Source organism: Scomber japonicus, chromosome 1 (assembly GCF_027409825.1).
Source record: "Scomber japonicus isolate fScoJap1 chromosome 1, fScoJap1.pri, whole genome shotgun sequence".
Taxonomy (NCBI): Eukaryota; Metazoa; Chordata; class Actinopteri; order Scombriformes; family Scombridae; genus Scomber; species Scomber japonicus.
Genome location: NC_070578.1, coordinates 34,169,784 through 34,192,133, shown reverse-complemented (window position 1 = coordinate 34,192,133; position 22,350 = coordinate 34,169,784). Strand labels below are relative to the sequence as shown.

The 22,350-nt window shown below is 41.1% G+C and overlaps 1 protein-coding gene across 2 annotated transcripts in view; it reads left to right on the top strand.

The window, feature by feature from the left end:
* Window positions 1-22,350, top strand: part of nav2a (neuron navigator 2a) — a 62,054-nt gene that overhangs the window by 6,280 nt on the left and 33,424 nt on the right. For both annotated transcript variants that reach the window (XM_053324536.1, XM_053324535.1), the window contains exons 4-5: window positions 2,588-2,710; window positions 20,368-20,497. In XM_053324536.1, coding sequence (XP_053180511.1) covers window positions 2,588-2,710; window positions 20,368-20,497 — 253 coding nt within the window. The remainder of the gene's footprint in view (window positions 1-2,587; window positions 2,711-20,367; window positions 20,498-22,350) is intronic.

Sequence of the window (22,350 nt, the reverse complement as noted above, 5' to 3'; positions counted from 1 at the left end):
GTGTGTGTGTGTGTGTGTGTGTGTGTGTGTGTGTGTGTGTGGGTGTGTGTGTGTGTGTGTGTGTGGGTGTGTGTGTGTGTGTGTGGCATCTTCAAGGTGACTTTGCTATGAGATGATGGATGTTTTCTGTAAAGGACAGCTAACCCCCCCCATTCTTAATCTCTCTATATTGTCTGTTGTCTCTCTTGTTATTGGAAATCAGTTGAAGGTAGTGTTGTGTTTTCAGAGCTTAAACTATCTGATTTCTTGTGTGATTCCCGAAAAATGGATTTGTCTGACTTTCATTAGCCCGCAGATCACTTGATTTAACTTTGGTGGTATAAACATGGGTGTATAGCTTTGAAAATGTGGGTGGGACAATCCAATGGGGGGTCTAGGTTGCCTTAGCTCCTCCAGAAAAGTTTAAACAGATTAGATGTAACTTCCTGTATTCTTTCTTTTTAACATGTGGTCTGATACATGCTGAAGCTTGAGAAAAAATATGGGTACATTTTGTAATTTCATGCTTGGCTTCAGATCACATATTTGAAGATATTAAAATTATAGCTAAAAGTACAGAAATTGATTTAATGACTCATTCAGAGCAGTCTTTAATAATAGCCACTTATTGTTGACTTAAACTTGAGGATCTCTTAATGCTTGCATGCAATTGCAATTTTTGTTAAATGGATTTGTTTTATGTTATTAAATCAATAAGTAAAGTGGAGCAGACAGATGTTCTCCAATAAACTATATTCATCTTCCAATCATTCCTATAACTGTGAAGAATCATCAGGGCCAAAATTTGAAATAATATTATTGCTAAAACAGTTATTAAAATAGTTAATACACATATGATGACCATTTTATTAAGAAAAATAAGCCAAACAATCACCACATCTTGAGCTCTGGGAACTTTTCATGGGCTTCCCCCTTTTTTGACCTAATTTATGCACTGCACCAATGATGTTCTATGTTTTACATTGCAGCAGTTCCCTTCAGCTCAACAGAACATCTTTGCCTCTTTTCGCATTGTTCAGGTTTTCCAGACTGCAAACTCATCCACATCACTTCCAGCTGTAGCAGGCAGCTGTTTTCAGCAAACAAGCTCCAATAAACCGACTGTACTCTAAATGCATAGCACCTAACAGCTAAAGTTAGCAACCACCTGCAGAACATAGCAGAGCATTTAGCAGTGAGAAGTCAAACCAAACCAGGTAGCTAAAATGAAAATTGGACATATGTTAATTAACTGGACAGAAACTTGACTACAAATGATAATTAGCATTGCCCTGGGTCAGCTGGGTGTGTAAATATGTAGCAACCACTTTTACAAGGTGATAATGTGTCATCGTTTTGTTTTCAGCTGTTGTTGTTTTCTATAAATGACCATAAAAATAAACTAATCCAGCTATAAAATCAGGGTTAGATTTACTGATAATTGTCAGTTGCAACCTTAAACCTCATATAAGCTTCAGCTTGTTCAGCGCCTGCAGAGGTTTTCTCACTGCTGAGCGACTTTTGGCTGCTGTGCAATTTCTGTCGTGCAGCTCAGACGTTGATTCTGTTTGACTGCTGGTCACACAAAGGAACACTGTACTGTGTGTATAGTGTACATGTATGTAGAAATGTGTGTGTGTGTATGTGTGTGTGTGAGTTCTCTTTCACTGTGATCCACATCGAGATAACACAGAGAGTGTTTTAGTGGTCAAAAATCTGTCTGGGCTTATTTTTCTATTCACTTAACTGCAAAAACAGAATCATCGCATTCCCACACAGAAAGCATTCAGCAACCGAACAGTTCGACCTTAACTTTAAATCAGCAAACATTTCATTAAATTACACCTGGGTTAAATGAGTCAATATTTAGTTCCATTAGGAATCCACTCCACGCGTAAATATTGAAGGAATTAGTCGGTGTTGTTTTAGTTTGAATGGGAATGTTTGTGTAAGTGTTCAGGGCATCAGCTTCAGACTGTAACTGCTGCTAACGGTCAACCTCTGACTCCAGCAACCAATAAATCAGGTCCCTTCCAATGTAATTTTCCATTATGAAATGAAGTGAATGCCCTACTTTATGCAGCACTTACATATACAGTATCTTTTCAGCTGCTCTTAACATTAAGCCTCACAGTCAATCATAATATCCCCAGTCTGGAGTTAGATGATGGACTCTGTCTCAGTGATGAATGGCAATATCCTTCCTGTATAGGAGCAAAGAATAGATTCATCCTCTCTACTGTCTACTCAGCTGCCACTAATTTTACAGACTGCTGTTGTTTACCACGGGCCACATGAGAGAAACGTGTCTACAGTCAGATAGTTTAGTGTCTTCACTGTTTTTTTGCGGAGGCTCTTCGCCAACCGTTTAGCCCTGATTGATGAGATCTTTGCCTCAGCCGGAAAACTAGATGGATGTGGCCTCCTCCTTCTCTATATACAACAAAAGCAGCTCTGAGAAGAAGAACAGAGCATCCTAACTCTGGCCAAAGTCTTTAGAGCAATGTGTGGTACTGCACTATTTCATCATGCTCTATGGGCCCTTTAATTGTACGTCTTAGAGCTTGTTGTATATAGCCTATCTAATGTGTTTTGTTGTGTTTTCCAGCTACATGACTGATGGAGGTTTGGGTCTGTACACACGGCGCCTGAACCGCCTGCCTGACAGCATGTCCTCCGTTCGGGAGACGCTCCATCGAAACACATCGTCAGGGCAGGGAGATGCTGACAGGTAAGAGTGAAAAAATTTCTCTTGGCTTGCTTTGTCTACTTCTACTGATTACCTACATTTCCCTGAATACTTTATACACCTCTTATTAAACATGCTGAACTTCATGTATTTGTTCAAAAGTGGAGATTTCAGCATATAAATATCACTATGTTCATTATCTGATGAGTTATTGAACATTTCTGGTTTGTGGATTATCATACTGTTGGTGAAACGCAGGCATTTAAATACACTGTTGAGCCCTCTTAAGTTGTCATGGACTTTTGGTTGCAGTACTTGTGAATGAAATAGTGAAATATCTTCTCCAAGGGGTTTTAAATGGAGTGTTTAGATATATATTTAAAAAAAAGGTTTTATTTTGCAGCAAACGTGCATAAAGCTGAAACACAAGCTACATTTCGGGAAACGCAGTCATTCCCTTTTCTTGCCAAGAGTGTGACGAGAAAATTGATGCCACTCTTGCTGTTAAATATCAAGCTGTAGCCAGCAGCTGATTAGCTTAGTTTAACATGAAGGCTGGAAACAAAGGGGGGGGGGGGGACAGCCAGTCTGGCTCTGTCTAGAGGTAACAAAATCTGCCTACTAGCACCTCTAAAGCTCACTAATTAGCATGTTAGCGCTTGCTTTGTTTTATTTGAACAAAAAGCTGACTCCCTGAAGTCGCCCCTGGTTGCCCACCCACTTCATGGTAACAACAAGACTCAAGAAGCCACTGCTCCTGGGCTAAGAAATAGTCGCATACATAACCCCTGTTAATTAGTGAACTTCTAGGATGCTGAAAAGGGGATTTAGTTACCTCTTGACAATTAGGCTAGTTGTTTACCCCTGTCTCGAGTCTGCTAAGCTACGCTAATAGTCGCTTGGCTCTATAGCTTCATATACTAATATTAAACACAACTTTAGGGTGTATTTATTCTCTCTAGTCTTAAAATCCACTAACCAACTCTTTCTCTCTTTATCTGGGTTTTCTCCCATCTTTCTTTCTCTATTTATAAAATAACCAAACTCTGTTTCGCAGAATGATTTTTGATTTTTGCTCAGAGTCCTCTCTTTCCCCCCTCCTTTTTTCTCTCTTTTAACCCCAACTGGTCAATGCGGATGGCCGCCCACCTACAGCCCGGTTCAGCTTGAGGTTTCTTCCCGTTAAAAGGAAGTTTTTCCTTGCTGCTGTCGCCAAGTGCAGCTCATGAGGGAATTTGGGTCTCTGTAAATTAAAGAGTACGGTCTAGACCTGCTCTAGGTGCCTTAAAATAACTCCTGTTATGATTTGGAGCTATATAAATAAAATTAAATTAACTTGAAGAATTGACTTGAGAAAGGGCAGCGGAGCTTTGTGCTGTAAACCACACCGCTGACGTAAAAATACATCCTTAAAGTTGGGGAGTAGCAGCGAGACTCAAGTATTTATGTGGGTGTTATCAGGATATACTTTATAAGCCACAGCATGTAGTAAAGTGAGAAGGCCGACGTGGTATTTGTGTTACTGTGGGACTTTCTGGATCGCCTCATGTCAGTGTGAGTGATTCAGTGAGACGCTGCGGTCTTTGTCCTGTCACAGAGATGGAGAGGGATTTGGTTCCTGGCTAATTGACAGAGACGGAAATGGATGGAGGCCGAGTTGAGCCCCACCATGTCGCAAAAAGAGAAGGATAGGGGTAGAAGCGAGAGAGAGAGAGAGAGAGAGAGAGAGAGAGAGAGAGAGAGAGAGAGAGAGCGGAGGGGGAGGGGGAGGGAGTCGACTTGATATGAAGACAGGCTGCGGAATGGATATACATTTGGTGGTTGGAGAAATAAATGACTGAGGGAAAAAAAGGGGCAAATTATGAATGAATGTCTTCTCAATTTAACCAACCATCATCAGTGTGTGACATTTCATTAATCTGAAACACACTTATGTTTCGTGCTCTTTTAAGTGTAGAAATATTGACATGTTTAAAATAAGACCTCCTTAATTATTTCAAAACAGATGTTTCACGCAGACAGGGGCAGCCTGCTTTGTCTCATTTCAAGTGCTTCAAGAACCCCTTTTCCGCAAATCCTCAGGTGTGGCTAATTTCCTGTCTTCCAGACTTTTGACCTCTGCCCTCTTGTTGCCTTTTTACCCTCCATGCACGCACGCACACACACACACACACACACACACACACACTCCTTCACATTAAACTCCTCCAGCCCTCAGGTGGGGCTTAACACAAACTGTCCCACTGCTCACCTTTCATCTCTCGCCTCTTTCCAAGCCTCCATCTCTCCTCTCACCTCTTATTTTCCTCTGACTTGTTTTGATTAGAGACTGCAGCGAGAAGAAGAAATTCGAAAGCAATTAAATGATAAAAGTTGGGGGATTTCTCTCTCTTTTTTTTTTTTCTTTTTTTTTTTTTTGCCTGTTTGATTTTTGCCACTTTCATGTTTTCTCTGTGAGGTTTTTTAATTGACCGAGCAGGCAGATGTTACGTTTCCACAGAAACCTCTCATTTTCTTCTTTAAAGATCTTCAGAAGAGTTCATTAATCGCTTTTATGAGATTAGAGAAAAGGGCAAGGAGAGAGTTTTAAAATCCAGAAGGGATGAGGTGACTCCTTTTACTCTCCCAATCACACCTCCTCGCCCCCTGAAGGAATGTCTGATAAATGTGCTTACTGGTTTTAGTTTGGGATTAATTAGGAGAGTTGGGGAAGAGGCTGATAAAATGTATTAGCATAATAAACGGAAGCTAGTCGAGCTGGAGGCTAAAGCAAGGCGATGTGTTCTCTGTTGTAAAAAGACGAAGCCAATTTAATACACGAGAAGATAGTTAATGGTGCGGTTTGGGCAGGTGGAGGAGGGTGGATGAGGGTGAGCACTTCTTCATGTTTTTACCAGCAAATGTGGTTTGTGAGTGTCTCAGTTCAAGGACTGAGCTTCGAGGTGTGTGTGTGTGTGTGTGTGTGTGTGTGTGTGTGTGTGTGTGTGTGTGTGTTTGTGTGTGTGTGCTTGGTATTTGCTCACTGGGTGTGTGTGACCTGCTATGGTTTTAAATGCCTTTTTATGTCCTCTGTTATGATGCGGTCAAGCCTCTCTGAGCTAATGGGGGATGTAGGGGGTTGGGGGAAAGGTGTCGGGTGTTACCGTAGCATTGGGGCAAAAGCCTGCTGACCCCTTGAACGAGGAGGTCGAGAGCTTCAAAGGGTCGGGGTTCACGGGGAGGAGTGTTCAAAAAAAAAAAAACCTTTAAGCCTTCACGCTAAAAAACCCTCCAGATCAGACCAAACCTGGACTAACGAGGAGCGTAAAGGATGCAGTTTGAAAATCACGAGGTGTAAAGGGCTCGTTCAGATAATACGAAACCACTCCAAAGAAAGTACACATCATCTCATCAGCTGATCCGGTGAATGGTGTGACAGCTAATACTGAATGCTGTAGATATGCAGCGCCTGTTGAATGTGGAAAAACTAGTTTTACTAACTGTCAAAAGTATGTAAAGCAGCAGATAAAGCCAACAGAGGGGTCACTGAGTCATGGGACAACAAGACCTGCGAGGCTGAGCAAATGGACAGAGACAATAGGGACAGAAACTGTGTGTGTGTGTGTGTGTGTGTGTGTGTGTGTGCGCGTGTGTGTGTATTAGCATGCTTATCCCTGTCATTTATCTCTGCTGCTGGAGAAAGAGGAAGCAATCTATAACGGACCGTCTTCTGATTTGAATTCTCTTTGTTAAAGCAGACAAAGGAGAGGTCTTTGTGGTGTGAAACTGCTGTAGCGATGAGTGTTAGAGAGCGAGAGAGAGAGAGACCCCCCACCCTCACCCCCCCCCCCCACACACACACACTCCATCCTCCCCCGTCCTTCTTGCTGAGGCGTTGAAGATATCATTTCTCTTTCCCAAATGAGAATGTGGCACAAAGAGGAAAGGGAAAGAGCGCCACACAAATCACTCAGTGTGAGGGCAGATGACTGATCCTTTCACATGAAAAGGTATATAAATCAGCATAATGAGGGGGCAGGGTGGTTGAGGGATCGTACAGTTGTTAGGACATTTTTGCTTTCTCCTATCCTCTTTGTCCTCCTGTTGTCTGCACACAGTTTTTATATATATAGACACTATCAGGGTTTATTTTCTGCCTTCAGAGAACATTCATGTTGAATATGGGGGGAAAAAATCCATTACAGATAAACATAATATCTTTATTTGGTCTTCAGTTTTGTTTGCTTGCTTCAAACTGAGACACCGACTCAAACACCAGATCACATGTAATCTTCATACAATGACAAGCACTGTTGTTGCACAGGTTAGCCATGTCAGCTTAATGCTAATTAGCTTCAACATGAGACAACTAACAAATCTAAATCAAAGCTATTTATAAATCAAAGCTAAATTATAAAACTGTAACCTACTTATATAGGCAAGACAAGGCAGTTTTATTTATATAGATTATAGATATAGATTTTATTTACATAAAACAGAAAAACATGCAATCTGTATGCAAAATACAGTTAACCCCCCACCCCCCACACTAATAATAAAAACAAAGTACAGAAAAAAAGAAAGAGAGAAATAAAGATGCTAGAATAGAGCATTAAATATAAGATTGCAGCATAAAATAATAATTAGCTTTAAAATCATTAAAAGGACATAGAGTGCAAATGAAAGATTCAAATGTAAAGTGCTTTAAAAAAGAGCTCAATCATAAGCTCAGGAGAAGAGAAGTGTTTTTAAACTGGATTTAAAAATGTTCACAGTTGAGGCTGATTTCAGTTCAGTATAGTAGTATATAGTGCTTCTTATAGTCTTTTGACCACTCAAAGTGCTCTAATGAGACTTCTGAGTCTGAGTTGTAGGTGCAACCAAAAAAAAAAAAGAAAAGGTGATTGATGTTAATGTCCTGAAACATCCTTGACGACACACACACAGTATATGCTAAAGGCGGACACTGTATTGTTAAAGAGGAGCAGTGGTTACATGCTGATATATCCCAATGACAGGATTGTCAGGTTTGTCTTGTTAACCTTCTCATCTGCTGTTCTGTTGGCATCGTGTCATGTCCTTTTGTGTAATTAGCGCGTTCCACTTGACAGATACACTTCCTATCAGCAGGTGCCTTTTAAAACTCTTAAGCTGCTATCACTCACTCTTAATACCGTCCATTGCCCTTCTCTTTATATTTTAATTGTAGATTTAATTCCCTTTTTGTGAAGCGCTTTGGATTTCTCTGCTCTTTCAAAAGATGCTGCTTAAATAAACTTGCTTCTTTTTGCCTTTTGTGACGCTAAACCTTTAACCACAAGCCTTTTAAGTATGTATTCAGATGTTATACCACATGTAGAAACCTAATTTATTTCACTGATGCTATGCCAAAAAAACACCAAGTGAACCACAATGCAACGTCATCATGGCAACAAACTGTGTCAACCAATCATATACATTTAAACCCACATCCTGGTGTATAACTTTTAATGGGAAGTGTTTACCTCCTCTTTGTTGAGGTAGAAGATAAAATGATGGCTGCTGTGATAACGTCACAGAGCTGTAAAATCTCTTCTCATATTACGCTACATAAGAAACTTTTGTATTTTTTTGTGGTGTGATAAAGTAATCTATCTAGCATTTCCGGATCGAATTTCAATCTTTGTTACCTGTGGTCGAAAAAAAAAAACTGTCCCCCTTTCACAGCTGCAGCTTTTTAACACATTGAACTGCTCCCTAAAAAGCTTTAAGCAGTCTTTGTTTCCTCCCATTTTCAACTTCCACAATAGACAATGTAGCTTCAAGGCAGAGACTTTGCATTACAAGTTTTTAATTACTCCAACTGCTTCGGTTGCCAGAGTAAATGTCTCAGCTGTCATTTACAAGACTTGCAGCTTGTTTGAAGCCAATTCCTGCTGTGTGTGTGTGTGTGTATCCAAAGACTGATATTGGTTTAAAATGATGTGGCAATGCATATTTTTCCCTTCACCTGTGTTGACGCATTTCATTCTTTTGATATTTACCATCTTGGCCTCCAGAGCTCCTGTAGATTATTACACACACATGGCTCAATGGACATGAATAATAAACCTATTCAGACAGTTCTAAATTACTTTAAAGTTCATTGGTGATGCAAGCCGCAGCAATTTGGAGCATGTGCAAGTAATTCAAGAGATTCGTTGACAATAAGAAAAATATAGAAAATGGCCAGCCGTATCCTTTAGAGTCAATTCCTCATTTAGTGCTTACATTGTCTTCTATACATGTTCACATTATTTTGTCTACCCGCATAGAGTAGAATGACTGTTTAACTGTACGTATGACAGGTGTTGATAATGCTTCAATCATTCTTTGATAAGGGTTCATTGTCTGAAGTACAGTCTGTCTGCACTTACTTCTCTCTCTTTCTCTTTCTCTTTCTCTCTCTCTCTCAGGTGGGCTGAAATCCCACCTGCAACAGAACTGAAGTTGTTTAGACCATATATAAATATACCTCATGAACATACACACACATTTACAGGCGCACTCACTTATAACACACACACACACATGCCCCAATCCCTCAGTATGTTACCCTCTCCTCCTGTCTGGACTTGACCAAGTTCCCTGTTGGCCTCAGGTGGAGGAAGAGAGAGAGAGAGAGAGGTTCACTCTCCTCTCTCAACTCTCTCCTATAAGCAACCAACAACACCTGGCTCTCCACCTGTCTCTCCCCTCCCTTCTACCTGTCTGTCTGTCTTTCGGTCTGCCCTCTCCAAAGCCCTACCTCCACCTGCTCCCCTTGTTCAGCAGAGTGAATGTTGTGGTTTGGCCCCAGGCTTTCGCTGTAATAATAATCGCTGTATGGGTCCCCCCCTCCCCTCCTTCCCCTCCCTCTCCCCTCCCTCTTTTCCTGCCGTTTCATGAACCAGCGATCCTGTTCCCTGTAGAACCAGGAGTCTATTTGTATGATAATCATAGACACACAGCTTCATGTGCACTTTTACCCCCTCCCCTCCCCCCGACCCCCACCCCTTTACACCAGCCCCCACCCACCCTACAATTGCACTTGTACCCTGCTCTTGGTTGGTCTTGTCCTGCTTAGAAATAGCGACAACCTGTCAGGATTGATCAGCTGCTATTTCAAGACTTCTCTCCAACAGTAGCCCTGATCAGCTTTGTGTGTGTGTGTGTGTGTGTGAGTGTGTGTGTGTCCCAGTCTGGTGTGTGTGTGGTACGTTGGGCAGTGGCTCCAGTCTGGAATGCCAAGAGTGTTTGGTTAATGATGGCAGAGGGGAGCAGGGTGAGTCAGTGTTGGGTTACCAGGATCACTGGCACCATGGCAAAGGAAGAACTTACCCAAACTATCTATGGTTCCCAGAAAGTGTTTTTTTTTCTCTAATGATTACGCATTTTGTTGCAGGAAAATGTTCAGATTGGATTGGATTTGGTGAAACTGTGCTTTCATAAAAGTTTATATGCTAACTTATAAACTGACCTTATTGTTTTCAGCTAGATTACATATTCTTTTTTTCCTGCTGATTCATTTTTGCTACAATTAAGAAACTGTTATAAAATGATGTAGTTTAGTATTCCCGACCAATCTCAGACAAAGTACTTGAACATAGTAAGAAATTACTGATTAAATGATTAACAAAGTAATTAGATGACTTATTATTACACAGCAGGAAAGAAGTGACACGTTATACTACTCATTATCTTAGTTTTGTCAACATGACCCATTTTTCAACTAAGTGCTGCCCTGAGGCAACGAGACTACAAAAAACATGAGACTGTACATAACCTCAACACTCATTGTCATTGTTAAATGAGAAAATTGAATCAACCTCATACCTCAGACTGCTTAGTATGGCTTATTTTGAAGGGTGCAGTCACATCAGCATTGTAATATATTTTCATTTTGTGGATGAACTAGAGATGATGTAGGATTTTGTAACAGTTTCAGGGCTTAAACGTCCAGTAGGTTTCCATTTGCTCGCATTCACTGCAGGCTAGTCATCTTCAACTTGAGTTATAGCCAAAAAAAAGAAGGTATTGTGTTGATAACAGACTATGATAATCCATCTATATTAAACTAATTCATCCTTGTGGAAAGGGGATCAGCCCATTGTTTTGCACTAGTTGAGCATCAGTGAGTCACAAACTGTATGTTCAGGTCAAAGCAAAAAGTAAGAAACTTAACTTTGCAAACACTGCTGTTTAAAAGCAGCAGGTGATAAGAAAATAAATTGCAGTGACGTCTGTAAGTCATTATAGATTGACGCAAGTTACCTCAAATTTTGGTCTTTTCATGAAACGGAAAGATTTTTAAAAATATATTTATCAACCTCACGTTCAGTTCAGAGTATGTTGGAACATTTGGTCTGAGATACGAACAGCCACTCCTCTCCTTTGTCTGCTCTCTCTCCTTATCTACTGCTCTCACTCACTTATACTCACAAAACACTTTATGCAACCGAATACTTTTCTGCAGATATCCAGACTCTCACATCGCCTTTGACTCCCCCAGCATACTAAATGCTGTAAATGCCTCCCGGCCATGGTCGTGCTGAAAGGAGCGTTCTGCTGCTGCGTCCCAGAGGTGTGTGTGTGTGTGTGTGTGTGTGTGTGTGTGTGTGTGTGTGTGTGTGTGTGTGTGTGTGTGTGTGTGTGTCTGTGTGTGTGTCTGTGTGTGTGTGTGTGTGTGTGTGTGTGTGTGTGTGTGTGTGTGTGTGTGAAGCCAGACTGGCGAGGCGTCTGAGAGCAGTCTGAGGCAGTATGACCCACAGTCCTCTCCAAGATGTGGACGTTCAATACAGGCTGTCAGGTCAAATATGTTCCCAAGTTAATCATGCTCCTAAACACCCACATACTCCAGCTGCTGCAGAACACGGTTCCACATACACTGCATTGAGTCTCTTAGTGGGTACTTTTTAACCTTTTTTAAGTGAAAAAATTTAGCCAGTGCTGACACAAATCAACAACAAGTGTAATTTTCCATTTATTAGTGCAGCTTGCTGGACACACCACTATTTTGAAAAGGATAAATGTGGTGGTTGGAATAAATCTGCCCAAATTTTTCATTTTGGGTTCAACTTTGGTGAACTTTAACATGTAAATCTGTGCAACAACGAGCGGTTTTGACAGTGCTGGTCTTTGAAGGAACAGAGAGGGAGGGGGGGGGGGGGGGGAGTCCAAAATGGAGGGATATGTCATAGCTTATTAGCTGCACCATCAATCTTTCTTTAAGCAGCCTCTATCATAGAATAAAATGCTCCACAAATGAGGAATGCATAGAGTTACTGTAAGAGTCAGGGGATCAGTGGTTAAACAAACTGTGTAAATGTATTCCTCCATCAGCAACATAGCTAAGTTTGTTACAACTGACAGTTAGCATGTTTGCTAATTGGTAGAGCTTTTCCCACACATTGAAAGCTTCTAACAACACATTTAAATGAAATAATGTACAACTTTTAGAAGAAAATCTGACAGAGGTTCACCAAGTAGCACTGCTGGTTGTCACTGAATAATCCTAAAGGTTTTGTTTAAAGAAATTCTCCAGCACAACAGGGAATGTGCTGCCTGATTGCATGTAGGAGGAGATGGTGTTAAAGAGGGTCGAGGGTCTTCATTTACATAGAAAGAAAAGGAGAGAGAAAGGATGGAGAAAGATTTAGAGCTTCTTTTTTTTAATGAGAAGATAGAAACAAAGACTGAATCCTAAGAGGGATGATGTTTTGGTTGCCATAGATACTGAATCAGCAGACCATCTTCCCACTCTCTGGGGCTTTTAACAAGCACCCCTGCTTAGCCCCAGGACACACACAAACACACACACATACACACACAGAGATGAGGGTGTGGCTCTCATTCAGGTAAATAAGGCTTTTTCTCACACACACATTGTGCTTGTTGCAGCTCTAGCATCAATCCTCTCTTGATCTTTGTCCTTTTTATTTAGTTTGAGCTTGTTTACAGGCATTTTTGTCCCGGTTTGTTGAGAGAAGAAGAGAGAGAAAGAGCTTCATATGTGACAAAGTCTGCAGACCAGATTCAAAAGCAGGGACGTCTTGATTGCAAAGTATATGAGCCTGAGCCAACTGAGCCACCACGCCAGCAGTTTTTTGAAGCGAAACACAGAGGTCAGAGGCTCGGTCCCACGTCTCTGGTCCAGTCTGGAATCTGAACCAGGCAAGCCAGGAGGAAACAGTAGATGGAGAAAGTAGAGCAAAAGAGCAGAACATGTTGGACTTAAATTCATCTACAGTGAGTGGTTTGTGGAGCACTCAGCACAGGGTAAGTTTTAATCTGCCCTGACGGATATTTTCCGTGAGGTTGGGTGCGGGTGGTAAGTCAAGGGAGTCAGCAGGTTCGTGCAGGTTGCAGCTTTAAAGTAACAGGATAAAGTTGATTATCCACGTTTCACCATGTGAGCTGCAGGAAAAGCTCGGGGACAGAAGTCTGCAAGAGGTTTTATGCAACGGACTCTTAACAGCCTGCAGACTAACATATTGCTAGAATTTTGTCCCCATGCGTCCCAAATGGGATCACTCACATTGGAACATTTCTTGATTTTTAATAGATGATTTTAACCTGTTAACCACTTTTTTTTCCAACTAGTGGAAACTAGTCGTGTGCATCAATTTACTCACATTCCCACAAATGTGTTTTGGGGTTAATAAAGAGGTCAATAATGATAGTAATAACTGTCTAATAATAACTGTCAGGAGTTTTCCATTATTAATAGGCAGTTATTGTATCATTAATGATATAGAAGAGTTAACTACGTTTTTTTCTTTTTCTAAAAATACTGGATCCACCTAACCACCGACAATAATAAACTTTTATGTAATGGACATTTTTGAACTGTTAATTAAGTTCAGAGAGAGAGAAGAAACAAACAAAAACAATGTGTGGAAAAACAGAGCAGAGGAAAATGGCTCAACATTAAAAGAGGAAACTCCTGAAAATGTTTTATTTCCTAAAAGTGGATCATCATCTGTCATCTGGAGACACTTTTAAAGCAGATTTCAAACCAGATGAGCATAAAAGGACACTTTCGGGAAAACTTTTGCTTTTATGTTATATTGAATAACTGCTAAGTATTTATTATTTGACCCTCAGGGGTCCCGCAATTGTTATGGAGCACAGGTGTAGAAGCAGGCAGTATAGCCTTGTGTTACATTCTAGCATTGAGGTGTCAATAAGTTGGTTTGTATGCACTGTGTATTTAAGTAGTTTGTCTCCACACACGTGTGAAATTCCCTATGTTTGTCTCAGCGGCCATTTAAATTCCACTTGATGCAGCGTGGTGAAGTCGTGTGCGTGTGTTCGGCGATGCGTGTCACATGTGTGAAGAGTTTGGTGTGTTTTTACTGTGGATCCGGGTCAGTCGGTCGGATATAAGGGAGTGTGTATTTACACATCAAACAGAGGGAGAAAGAGACGAGTCAAAGGAAATCTGTGTGTAAGAGAGGCAGCCAGAGGGATCTAACTGCTTTGATAAATTCTCTGAGTGCAGATAGCAAATGTTTTCCCAAAGCAGGAGACAATAGGACCAGACATGGGAGAGAGAGAGGCAGAGAGAGAGAGAGACATTCCTCAGTGTGTTGTCCAGTCCAGTCCTGTCATTTCTCGTCAGTTCAGGGACAGCTGTGTCATTTTCGTACCACACGACTCCTGGGCTCCGGCCCGGAATGTGTCGGGTTCCTTCACTGCCTGTTTAACCATCTCACTATCCATTAACTCGTGTCTGTTGTCTGTCTAACAGAATGTAACAAATTGGTAAAGTCATTTTGATTTAAAATATATATAGCCTTTTTTTAAGGAAAGGAATGATAACTCTGCTGCTGTAGTGTAGATTTGTAGCCCTTTCCTGGAATATCAACATCATTACATTTAATTAGCTCAGCACATGTAATAAAGGTATAATGTGATCATATCATACTTCATATCTAAATAGCCAGGAGCTTGCCTCTATTAAAACCTTCAAACTGTGAAATACATTTTTGTGAAGCCTGAGGGGAAGAGCAGCTGCACGCACATATACCGATATGAGGAATCTTTACGTCTATCTGTGGAGCCATAAAACTGGCAAAACAACCTACAGGTTGCAACTTACAACTTAGTCTAATTTGCATGTGAATTTTTGTGCTTGTCCGAGCATGTGACATTCAGGTTTTCACACTAAACAGGGTTGTTAATGTGCAGCATGTTTTAATGGCTATATGTTCTGCTGGAAGCTAGCACTACAAGAGATATGTGCTGTTATGAAGTGAGTGAACCATATGTCTTTTTGAAATAAAAATACAGCATTTTACAGCAGAATTATGTAATATGAAAAACAAAAGACTAATTTTGTTCATTTTTAATTGGAACCTGTTCATAAACCTTTTTTTTGGACAACACAATGTTATGAAATGACAACATGATATTCTTCTTCTGGCATATGTCCTTAGACTTTCAGCTCCGTTGAGGCAAGCCAGCCCAGTGTTTACAACATGATATGATCACATGCCAGCAAACCTCAATACTTAAAACTCTGTAAAAGTCTGTAGCAGAGAATCGAAAAATGGCATTAAACATCTGTGCACATCTGTTTCTACATACTTTCTTTGATCAGATAGTTCCTGGTTGATGACAAAATTTGTCAAATTTTGGACTGTGGATTAGGCAAAGTACTTGTACAACTGCTTAAATATTTATACTTATAAAACATATGATATAGGATTTCGTGTCTGGTATCATTTGATATCTGTAAAATTCAAATGGTATCCAGCACCAATTATGAAGATATGATTCCATTAAGAGTTGATGACATGGTACCGTGACCCAGGCCTATGAGGAAAAACATGTTTTTCATGCTATTGTGTCAGTATGCAAATCATATTTCCTGATTGGAATAAATACAGTGATTTGCATGTTTCTGATGGTGCTGATATGTTGTGCCTGAAGTCACGACACTCGCTCCTCAGTCCTGATGTCGTATCTGCACAAAGTACATAGACTTCACCTGTCAACGTGTCCATGATGTCACCTTTGTCCTCACCCCCAACCCTGAGGGCTGTAAGTCACAGTCTGTCTGTCTGTCTGTGTGTATGGAGACAGAGATTTTGGGGTTATATGATCCAGCTGCAGTGTGAGGACCAGTAGTCGCCCCTCAAACACAGGAAATCCCCTTACTTCTGCTTCACAGCTCTGTTGTGGCCACATGTCTGTGTGTATATTTCTGCGGCACAGATCCTGTGTGCATGTGCCAAAGTCGAACGGTCGGATGGGGTTTTTCTTTTTCAGGAGGGGGGTTACAGTGCTGCAGCGCCAACCGACAGACCAACTGACCGCACTCCCGAGGGACACACACAAGAAAAGTTAAACAAACACAACCACGGCCTTTTTCTCAGGACACTTTATACAATCTTATTGGCTGACCCATAAGAGAGCCCTTTTTTTTCATTGGTCCCCTTGCCTCCCCCGACTCTGCTCTTCTCTTTAAGGTTTGGCCTATGAACTCTGACCCCTTAGGGAAAGCCGAAAGCTCTCTAAAAGGACCCGGCGAGAGACGAGGTTCCTCTCTGGAATGTCTTGATTCGGGTCACTTTTTCCTCCTCCTCTACTGTCCTCTGTGACTCGTTTATTGGCCTTTTAGACTCTTTAAAATGTAAGAGTGAAGTCTTCTGTCATCCTGGTGAATGACAAGCTTGCTTACACAGTTTTAAATGCACACTCCAGCTTTTTTTTTAAAGGGTCAGGTCACCAAAAATGGATAAGAGGACTTTTCTGTATTCTGGGACGATGGAATGGAAAAAGTTGCCTTCTTTAATTAAGGATGGGTTAAATCCTTTGAGCTTTAAGTTAAAGGCAAAGCAATGGTTATTAGACAGAGCACACATGTTTTTCATGTATAGACTCACTTTCTATGTTCACTTTTGTCTTGAGGACATCTCTAAAAACATTTGACTGATGTTTTGTCTATGATTAGTCCTTGCGTCGTGTTATTTCTTCATTTCAGACAATAAATTCCTGTAGGTCTGTAACAAACAAATATTTTCATTAGCAATTAATCTGTCAGTTATTTTCTCGATTAATCAATTTGTTGTTTGGTCCGTAAAATGTCAGAAAATAGTGAAAAATGTTGATCATGGTTTCTTAAAGCCAAGGTGAGATCCTCAAATGTCTTCTTTTGTCCCGACAAACAGTCCACAACCCAAATATATTTAGTTTACTATCAAAGAGGACAAAATAAACCAGAGAATATTCACATATGAGAAGCTGGACATTTTATCCTTAAAGATTGACTCAAAATGATTAATCAATTATCATAATAGTAGCAACTAATCAATTAATCGACAAATCATTGCAGCTTTAGACTCCTGTCCTCATCATTGAAAGTAAAATTACCTTTGCAAAAATGGAGTTTTCAATAAACCCAAACCTAAAATTAATTTAAATGTCATTTTTTGTAATGCTTTTACCACCACAAACAAAATTAACTCATCTCAAAATCCCCAAATGATCTACATGGCTTGATAGTGTCACAGTGAAGAAAAAAAGTGTGTTTTTTATGATTTTGGTTGACCGGCTCCTTTCAGTTCAGGGGAAGAGAAGGAAGAGAGTGTGATGATCTATTAGATGATCTTCGTCCTACGTTTGGCACCACTTCCTCCCGGGGGCAGCTCGCGGTTAATGTCTCCGTCTCCTCTGATTGGCCGTAAAGGGCTCAGTGGTTGTTAACTGGCGGGTTGCTTTTGCCAGCGGGAGGCTGTGGGCTGGGCCATGCCGCTTGGCCTGATCTCTAATTAGCACTGGCTTGTCAACTAGTCAGGGTGGATCTGTCTGGGAAATTGCAGTCTTGCACACACTGACACACACAGGCATACGGTCACATAGGATACACATAAACCATAGCTGGGAAACACACAGCAAAGCAACCAGCGGGATGAGGATTGTCCTTCAGTTTCGGAGAGTTTGCCTGTGATCATGAGGCTTTGACTTGTGTTGCCGTCTGACTCTTGTTAGGCTGAAGTGGCTTATTTAGGGCTCGGGGTGTGTTTTGTGTGTGTTGGAGTTTGCTCTATAAGTGGCGCGGCTGCAGCACTGAAGTGGTTAACAGTCCCGGGGGAGGCTCATGTTACCAGCAGCAGGGCAGGTCTTTCTCTTTTCTCCCCACAGTCTCTCTCCCTCTCTGTTAGTCCAGAGAGAGAGACGAACAGTGCCCGAGGGATGAAGCATCAGTGCAACGAGTGACAAAGAAGCTCAATCTAGGAACGCAGCCAAGACGAGAGAGAGAGAGAGAGAGAGAGAGAGAGAGGGAGAGAGAGGGCGGGAGACACTGAGAAAGCTCAGAGAGAAAGAGAGAGAGAGAGAGTCAGACAGACAGAGAGGGAGCGGGGAGAGGTTTAGCTGTGTGAACTCTCTCAGCGGCATGGAGTCATGAAGCTCTCTGTCCAGCTTGGCATTTTCCCGCAGCGCTCTGGTTCCCACGGCAACCCAGGCACCCTGACCAGGTAGATGCATAAGTGTGTGTGTGCGTGTGTGCAAGTGTGTAAAGGAAACTTCTGTCCTTCTAGTAATGATGACTATGATTTCATCCGCATTCAGGAAGTGCTGAGATAATTGTGAGTTGCTTTTTCATGTCTGTCCACATATCTTCATTTTCTTCAGTGCCTTTGTGCCTGTATGTGTGTGTGTGCCTGTGTGGGACTTTCCCCTGTGGCTGTGTGAACCAGTTGAGAAGGCTGTGGTCACCCCTCAGCACCTCTCTGGCCATCTGCACCATGGATGCTTTCAACACTAAAACTCCACTCTGTGAATCTGCGCTCTGCTGCTGTTTGATTTATTCTGCAGGGGAGAGTCCAGCTGGAAGTTATGTTTTCACTCTTTCTCTGCAAGGTGTCTCAAAAAGCAAGAAACGCACAGTGCTTGGCTCCAAAATCTGGCTGACGGACCGTGCCAAGGACCAGTCGATTAGATTTTTGGTGGTGATCTGAATCTGGGATTTCTGCCATTGAACATTCTTTGTTTTGTTTAGATTTTTTAAGCCATAATTATAATGCCGCGTTCATGAGCTGGTGGGAAAGAGTTGGCTGCTGAAGAGTACTGCATTGGTTTGGTACTTTGTTTGAAAAATCAAAGCTGGAATGATCAAAGACAAAACAGGAGCTGATATTTAGGGCTCAGTGTGTTAAAGGCTCACTTTTTTGCAGGTGGAGTGCACTGTGTGGAAGCATCAAATATCAAAAAGTTCCAAGATGAGCTGTATTTACTTCAGATATTTACTGATTTATAGAAAAGAAAAAACAAAGTTCTTGTTTTGCTGCTTGTATTCAGACAACACTTAACACTGCTGCATTGAGGAGTTTGTGAAATAAAACAGATTTTACAGAAGAGCATGTTCATATAACTCAAACTGAGGGTGAATAAGTATTGCTTTCATCAGGTCTTGTATTTACACTGGTATCATAAATTTCAAATTATATCCAGCCCTCATGGTGATATGTTTGTGCTTATATTCATTATGTAATGATTCATTAATTGGTTGATTAGTTGATTAGTTGAGTTTTCTAGTTCAAACCACCAAAACATGAAAATGTGCAGCTTTTCTAACAGAGGCTCAAAAATGTAACATTTTAAAGTGAATCTCTTGTTTGTGGACGGTTGGTCAGATAAAACAAGCAATATGAAAATGATTTGTTAAATGCCAGAAAGGAAAGAGGAATGATAAGAAAGAGACTGTGTCTGTGTGTGTGTGTGTGTGTGTGTGTGTCTGTGTGTGTGTGTGTGTGTGTGTGTGTGTGTGTGTGTGTGTGTGTGTGTGTGAGACTTTCACGCTAGTTTGTATGTATCATTACTCTTAACTAAATGGTCTCTTGACAACTGCAGAAATACAAATAGCTTCAATGCACCATTTCTACATGTGTATGTGCGTGTGTGTATGTGTGTGTATGTGTGTGTTTGCGTGTGTGTTTGTGCGTGTCTGTTCTCCGGTGCAGCCAACCCAGCACTGACCATCACCATCAGCCCCCCTCTGGTCCTTTCAGAGTGATGTTTGCCAACTGGCCAAGCTTCCTGTCCCCCCCAGAGGCTCCCAGCAGATATACACACACACACAAAAACAAACACACACACATGTGCGCACACGCACGTTTAGACATACACACACATTACCAAACAGATAAATATATCGAGCATTAACTCCCGGGATGTTTGCTCTGTTCAGATGGGTCTGTGTGAATAAGTCACACACACACAAACACACCATGATGTCACCCCTCCAGTGAGCCTTTGTTCTTATGATAGACAAGCCCATTCAGCCTGTTTGTGTATGTGTGTGTGTGTACCCAAGCTGGAAGTCACTTAGGGTAGAGAAGAAAGGAAGTGGAAATCAGCACCAGGCAGTCCGAGACATCGGGTCCATTTTCTTTTCAAACATGCAATTTTGGAACATACAAGTTGATAGATTTATTTCTCTTATATATTCATCATAAAAATAAGTATTATATAATCAGTGGTGACTGATGCAGAGGACTCTTGTGTTCATAATACAAGAAGCATCACAGCTCACTGCTGCTGTGCCTCCAGTGCGCATGAAGAATAATGACACATGTTCCTGAATAGCTGACTTGAACTCTCTCATCCGCTCCGCTCTGGAAGATTTATTGTGTACAGACTTTTAAAGTGAGCCTCTCTGTCCTCTGCTCTGTGTGTGTGTCTGTGTGTGTGTGCGTCTTTGTACGTATATCCAGCTGGGATGACAGCAGCTCTGTGAGCAGCGGCATCAGCGACAACATCGACACAGATGACATCAACACCAGCTCCTCCATCTCCTCCTACGCCAACACGCCAGCAGCACAGCGCAAGGGCCTCAACACACAGGTAACATCACACACACACACACACACACACACACACACACACACACACACACACACACACACACAAAAACACATATAATAAAGAATAATGACAGACTTTTATTTGTAGGAAATCATGACATCATGCTGCATTTTGCATCCAGTTCCACCTTATAATGAAATAGTTATCAGTTATGTTTTCCTCTTTTGAAATTACTGAAATGCAATTAACCTTAACCTTGTTTTTTAGTTAGTTAGTCTTTGAGTGTTTCAGGTTTAGTTTCTTAAATATTGTGGTTTATATTACTTTTTCCCACTTAAAAGTTAAACCTAAATAGATTAGATAAGGAATTCAAAAGCATTGGTGTTTAATGAATGGACACAAACTCAACAGAAACTCATCTCCTCTATGTGCACACAGTCAGCACAGATATCACTGGTCACTTTCCTCATTCAAAAGAAGCCACACATGATGATTTATTGTTTAGTTTAGTTGAGAGTTTTGATATCAGAGCTGCAATATAACAATCTGCTTCCGGCTACTCACTCAACACTCACATGAACCAATGGTCATTCTCTCCATGAAATGGTAATTCTCTCCTCTAACCCTTTTATACTGTAACTCCTTGTAGAACTGTGAAGAAGGGAATGAAGCATGTAAACCAACCATTTAACACTGCTGACTTCCTAACAAATTAGACACAGTCAATTCTACTACCATGTGTCTTTCCTAAGTTAACAAAAGTCATTGTACAGATGTCCATAAGCATTTTACAGATGTTAAGGTACACGCACATGACACAATATATCCCTCACAAGAACAACACATATTGTCACATTCATGACTTTTTAAAAACATTTTTAGCTTATTTTTCTAAGTGGAACCATCTTAATAGTCTTCATAAAAACAGACAATTTGAATGAAACTGTGACACATTTTATATAAATGTTTAGGCTTCGCTTTCCTCATTCATGAACATTTTATTAAAATGCAAAAACATTCACCATGTTTTCAAAAAAAAGGGAAAAGTCAGTTTTCTACCAGCAGTTTTGTCACGACATGTAACCTCAATTTAGGTCTGTGAATTTCTTTAAAATACATTTAAAAAAAATATTCAAATTTGACATGGCATTGTGAAACAGTGGGAGAGAAAATGTAAATTAGACATGGACAATGGTCAACTGATGTAGCAGTATTCCTCCTACAGTATTATGCGTCGCGTTCCCTCCACTTGGCTCATTTCCCAAACACAGTCTGTCCCAGCATTCTTCTGCATTCAGAGGAGAATGTGAGACTACATACATTAGTGAGCACAGCCGTGAACTCACAAAGCTGAAGCTGATGTTGACATTAACCTAAAATCATTAAACACTGATTAAGAGCCACTATAGTTCAGAAAAGTGACCGGTGAGACAATAATATTGTCATTTGACTCACATGTACATCACACACACACACACACACACACACACACACACACACACACACACACACACACACACAGACAGACACTATATTGGAGCTGAAGTGGAGCAAGTCACAATGTGACACTCATCTGTTATTGCTGCGGAGGTCGAGGTGCTGAAGAAAAAACAAAGGAGGGCACAAAGGAGCCTTTTTCTCTCTGCAGCTCTGACACACTGCTGGTTAATACCGTCTGCCTCATCTTTCCTCTGGTAATAACACACATTGGCCGGACTGTGTGTTTTCAAAGGTCTGTGAGTCGCAGCCCGCTGCATTTTTGTAGTGTTGCCTTGGCAACTGCAGAAGCAACTTAAAAGCATCTGTCATTGCTCCAACAGCTGTAATTTACTGTGTTAGTTAAATAAAGGCTATGGCAAACTTAAAGTTGAAAGAAATTCTGCGCAGGACGG